The sequence below is a fragment of the Pseudorasbora parva genome, chromosome 8 (assembly GCF_024679245.1).
Source record: "Pseudorasbora parva isolate DD20220531a chromosome 8, ASM2467924v1, whole genome shotgun sequence".
NCBI classification, from domain to species: domain Eukaryota; kingdom Metazoa; phylum Chordata; class Actinopteri; order Cypriniformes; family Gobionidae; genus Pseudorasbora; species Pseudorasbora parva.
The window spans coordinates 11,918,869-11,924,624 of NC_090179.1; the positions used below are offsets into that span (position 1 = coordinate 11,918,869).

Consider the following 5,756-nt stretch of genomic DNA (forward strand, 5'->3'; position numbering starts at 1 on the left):
CTATGGCTATTAGCTAGTAAAGTGCCATCATATAATTATGCACTTATTTTCTGCAAGGGCATATCTTGAGGTCCTCAATAGTTTGTATATTTTGATCTAATTCTTTCACTCATCGGTCATGCTGTTCAGGTTTCTCTCTTGTGGGTTCCCTCAACAGGTTCTGATGACTACTTTATCAAGCCGTAAGTGGAAGTCACACCAATGGTTGCAACTCCTCCAACTGCAGATACAAAGAACTATGGTTCTCCAACTCGTATATGAATAGGACATTCTCTCGGATGAGGTCGCTACAAATGCAGCTCAAACATGCAGTGTCTGCTTTCTCTATTATGGTGTTGTGTACATCGACGCCATCAGCATTATAGTACAAGCAAGTTCTGATGCAAATTGCTCAAACAATCCAACGTCAAGTAATACTTATCATGCAATCACAGGTGGTGGTATGCTTCTCGAATTACTACTGCCCACTGATCCTGTTTTCATTAGTATCTATAAGCTTCATGAACTTCTCTGTGGTCTAACATGGTCTCTGTGCAGGTGGCCTATCATAGCCTTCATCTCTACTTTGCCTTTTCACCACGAGACTATGGTTGTTTTAGTTGTCTGGCTTGTTCCTGTAAAGGTATTCTCCAAGCCCTTGGAGTTCCCTGCGCAAGAGGGCCCTCTGACTTGTGGAGCAGCGCTGCTGCCGATCGCGGCTGTCCCGCTCTGAGAAGCTGCGCAGGCAATTATCACAGCCTCTGCCAAATTGCGTGCAACATAGCGAATTATCGTGCAGCCCTACTCAAGATGGTTTTCTTCAGCACTTTAAACCTATAGTATGCTAAACCTTCAGGTAATTCTAAGATTAGCCATGTGTCGTAATGAGCATCAGATAAGTTACATTTATTATCAAAGTCCTTTAATTAAATATTATACGGTAAGTATTCTTCCCTTACATCCATGATCTTTTATCTTAATGTTTGGCTAAGGTTTATATTTTCACAATGGCGCTCCTCTCTCTCAGGCTGGGTTTTAGACCCACACCTCTCATCTGTCCTTATAAGTTGCAGTGTTTCCTCCATACCAGACATTCTTTAGGATCGGGGCAGTCACTCCAGCAGCCGAGTGCGGCATCTCTACAGCAGCCATCAAAATCCTGGGCAGATGGTCTTCTTTTGCTTTCAAGTCTGTATGAAAACTGATTCAAAAATCATCCTCGAAGCTCAGCAAGCTCTCCAATAATGGTAAATTCCTATTTAACTACTGGTGGTGGTGTTCCGAGCCGAATTGGCAGGATGTTATGTTTCAGTGGTCTTACACTATATTAAAGATGGTCTGTGGTACATATGTCCTATCAAAAGATGGTTTGTGGCCATGCGTCCTATCAGAAGTTGGCCGTTGGACATGCGTCCTATCAAAAGATGGTTGTGGCCATGCGTCCTATCAAAAGATGGGTGTGGCCATGCGTCCTATCAGATGTTGGCCGTTGGACATGCGTCCTATCAAAAAATGGCTGCGGCCATGTGTCCTATCAAAAGATGGCCCGTGGCCCATGTGTCCTATCAAAAGATGGCCTGTGGCCCATGTGTCCGATCAAAAGACGGCCTGTGGCCCATGTGTCCGATCAAAAGACGGCCTGTGGCCCATGTGTCCTATCAAAAGACGGCCTGTGGCCCATGTGTCCTATCAAAAGACGGCCTGTGGCCCATGTGTCCGATCAAAAGACGGCCTGTGGCCCATGTGTCTTATCAAAAGATGGTCTGTGGCCCACGTGTTCTATCAAAAGATGGCCTCCGGCCTATAATTCCGTACGTCACGGTAGCTGTGAATCTGGCGTCAGGGAATACACTTGCCGGCGGTTTCGAATCTTAACCCAAAATAGTATATGGTCTAAAATCTAATTGTTTTTCTCTTCTTTCTCTCCATTAGGAACTTCAGGAATAAGGACCGTGAGTATACTTCATAAACCGTTCTTTGGGGGTGGGCCCCGTTCACGGTGGATCCTCCTTCCACCTATTTTTGGGGGTGAGCTGCGCCCCTGCCTCTGTAATCAGGCAGGATACGCAGATTCCGTACCCTCGGAATGCGAATTACAAATGGGGCCTACGCCAAAGAACTTGATTGCTTGCTGAGCTCCTAAATAAATGTTATTGTTACAACATTAATTCTTCCGAGTCTTTCTGGCAGAAATTAAGTTAAGCGCAAGTTCTGCCGGGAAGACTCAATCGTTACGTCACTAATTACCTTCTCATCTATCCAATCACATCCTTTACCGGAGCATATAAAGGTTGTACTTAGTCATGTTTGAGTTCGCAGATACTACTGCTTCAGCACCACCATCCTCCCCACCACCACCAATATGGGACCTTTCCTCCATCCCCCCCCTACACAACCAGCCAGGCTTTCATATCATCCTCAACACCACCAGACGGGATCTCCCCTCTACCCTGAAGACTTCAGGATGTCTCTCCCTCCATCCACCCCACCACCACCAGATGGCCCCCTTTTGTACTTCGCGGGGGGGTGAGCTGCGCCCCTGCCTCTGTAATCAGGCAGGATACGCAGATTCCGTACCCTCGGAATGCGAATTACAAATGGGGCCTACGCCAAAGAACTTGATTGCTTGCTGAGCTCCTAAATAAATGTTATTGTTACAACATTAATTCTTCCGAGTCTTTCTGGCAGAACTTGTTTATGTCTCTTAAACCTAGCTTAAAAATTCAGAATAAGCAGGGATTTCTCTCATTTTAAGAATATAAATAAAGGTAGTATTACTGGCAGTTTAGTTCAGAACAGGGCACAGTTCGTATGAAAAACTGGTAATGTGAAAGCTGTCATGTGGACCTGAGAGCACACCAGCTCCACACAATACCCGGAGGAGGTCCATATTCCACGAGTAGGAATATAGTGTGGCCCCTTTAAGAGATGTGCGCTATGTATTGAACTGCCGGTATTTTGCATGTGCGTGCCGAACTATGCCACGATTCACGTGAACAGTGTGAGAAAGACAGACTCGGGAGCATTCTTGTTGTGAGTGGTGATTTGTCAATAATTTACCTCTGACATGAGCGAGAGTGAGCTTCAGTGTATTCACGCATCGCACTCGGACTGCAGTGAATGTGCTCAGTGTAAACAGACTTTTCTTTCGATCTGGTGTCTATGGTTAAATCTTCGACTATTCGGGGTCACCACTAACAAAACCAACAAAATAAAACGTTGCTATATTTATGTTCATCTGTTTCAGTTAAAACTGAACTAGCTTTTACCGAGCCTGATCTCACGAAAATGCATATAAATAGTATGAGTGTGAAATCTCGTGGAATGTATATGGCGTGCATATGGTAAGTGTTTTTTCAAGTGCATATGATATGCACTTTATGCCGTATTATAGGTACGAACCCCCCACCCCACCACCCTAATCCTACCCAAGAGCGTTGTCATATGCACGCCATAAAGTGTGTATCATATGCACGTGAAAAACTGCGTAGCGGCAAAACTCTTTTTGGCATATCCATTCCACAAGATTTCACACTCGTATTATTGATACACATTAACATGAGATCATGTTTTTGAAACGTTGAAACTGTTGTGAAAACGTTCACAACGCAACATAATATAATTTTGCAGAAATGTTGCCAAAGGTAAGTTTTGCCAATGAGCCTGTGCTGAAAAAATAACCGTCTGTCAATCCAACAGTCTGACAAAAAAATGAAACAAAACAAAACACAGGAATTTATTGCTCCAGGTAACACGAGGAGAGAGAGAGTAAACATTGTTAATTTACATATACTAAAGACTTTGAACAATTCTAAGGGGGTTGAAAATCAGCAAACTTACACTTAAAGTCTCGTGGTTTAAGCTAGATTTTTATACAGCCGTTCAACCTATTACCCCTTCTTGTTATTTAACTTAAAGGATAGCAAAACTAATGAGGTCAATTCCCATATGTTTTCTGTTGGTATAGTTATGTGATAGTGGAGGCAGCTGTTATATAAACTGCTTACAGCAAATTCATCAGTTGCCTCAGATCAAAGGCAACAACAAGTCACGTTTTCCTTCACTGTTATGAACTCTCTTGATTTATACTTTAGAAAATTTTAATGGACTAGACTGAACAAAGGACATCAAAAAACAAATGGATGTTTTTTTTCAACATATAACAGACAACAACTGAATCTATATACATTTATTTAAGTGTCAATTTCACTGTTTTGACCAGCAAATGGAAAATGGAACCATGCCTTCATATTTTTACTTCACTTTGTTCAAGGAGTTTGTGGACATAAAATATCTCATCCTAATATTGACACTTTCAGTTTATTTAGCAATTATATTATTTAATGCCATCATTTTGTTTGTGGTGTTTAAAGAGAGATCTCTTCATGAGCCAATGTACATACTGATATCGTGTTTGTCTGTCAATGATCTCTATGGCTCAGCTGGTTTTTTCCCCAGGATAATGGTTGATCTCCTTTCTGATACAAATACCATTTCTAGGCCAGCGTGTTTTGTTCAGATTTTTACAATTTATACTTTTGCAATATCTGAATTTACAATATTAAGTCTGATGGCATATGACAGATTTGTTGCCATATGCAACCCTTTGAAGTATCATAAAATCATGACCTCTAAGTTAACAGCATTGTACATGGGAATAGCATCCCTTTATGCAGTGTTTTCAATGGGTCTCATTATCTTCTTCTCAGCCAGGTTGCCTTTGTGTGGGAATGACATACCTCGGCTTTACTGTTCCAACTGGTCTGTGGTTCGACTCTCTTGTGGGTCTTCCACTTTGAGTAACAACATAATAGGATTTTTTTTCTCAACAACGACACTTTTTCTCCCTGCCTTCTTCATTTTATATACTTATGTCCGAATTTTGATCATTTGTCAAAAGAGCTCCAAAGAGTTTAGGGGCAAAGCATTACAAACATGTCTTCCTCACATTATAAGTTTTGTAAACTATTCTTTAGCTTCGTTTTGTGACATAGCTCTAAGTCGGTATGATTCAGACAAATATAAGATTGTGGCTATAATTTTTTCAGTGGAATTTCTGGTAATTCCTCCTGTTCTCAATCCTCTTATTTATGGCTTAAATTTGCCAGAAATTCGCCAAAAAGTTTTATGCTTGTTTCAACGGTCAAAAGTTGCCCAATTTTCCAGGAATAAATAATTAAAGGAGAAAATGCCATTTAAAAAGCTACTTGGTTTTACATGGTTTTTTTAATCATAAAACTTAATTTTCTGATTTGTTTAGTTGTACATGATGAGGCAGATTGTTTTCTCATGTAACAGATATATGATGTCATCATAAAACAAGTCATAATCTCCTTGAAGTTCTGTAACAATCTCCACCTTAATATCCAACAAAATACACATTTCCTTATTGGCATTTGTTTCTTTGTTACTCAACACTCTGCATTTTAATATAACAAAGTGTGCAAATTAATATAATTTGCCGGTTTTTGTTGTAACATGCTTTTTGTCTTAACTGTGTTTGAGCTTGTTTGTTTTTTCTCCTTACTTTAAGTAATTCACATTTCAATTGAATTCAAATTTATATAGCACTTTTCACAATACATTTGATTTCAAAGCAGCTTTACAGAAAATGCATGTGTCTACAGTTTAAAGTTTTATGTTATCAGAGGTGACTGTGTCCAAGTACATATACAAATCAAGCAGTTAGCTGACAATGTATAATTTAAGGCAGAAACAATGGGCTTATTGAAGTAATTATTACAAGTTGTGATCATAATGATTACAATATATGGCAA

General features: G+C 40.3%; 1 protein-coding gene across 1 annotated transcript; it reads left to right on the forward strand.

Moving 5' to 3' along the window:
• Positions 1-4,204: 4,204 nt before the first annotated feature.
• Positions 4,205-5,155, forward strand: LOC137084471 (olfactory receptor 52E8-like). The gene has a single exon (XM_067450741.1). It carries the CDS (start codon positions 4,205-4,207, stop codon positions 5,153-5,155), a length of 951 nt encoding a protein of 316 aa, XP_067306842.1.
• Positions 5,156-5,756: the final 601 nt, after the last annotated feature.

Coding starts and splice junctions, on each gene's coding strand:
- LOC137084471 (XM_067450741.1), top strand. CDS start 4,205: ATGGAAAATGGAACCATGCCTTCATATTTTTACTTCACTTTGTTCAAG.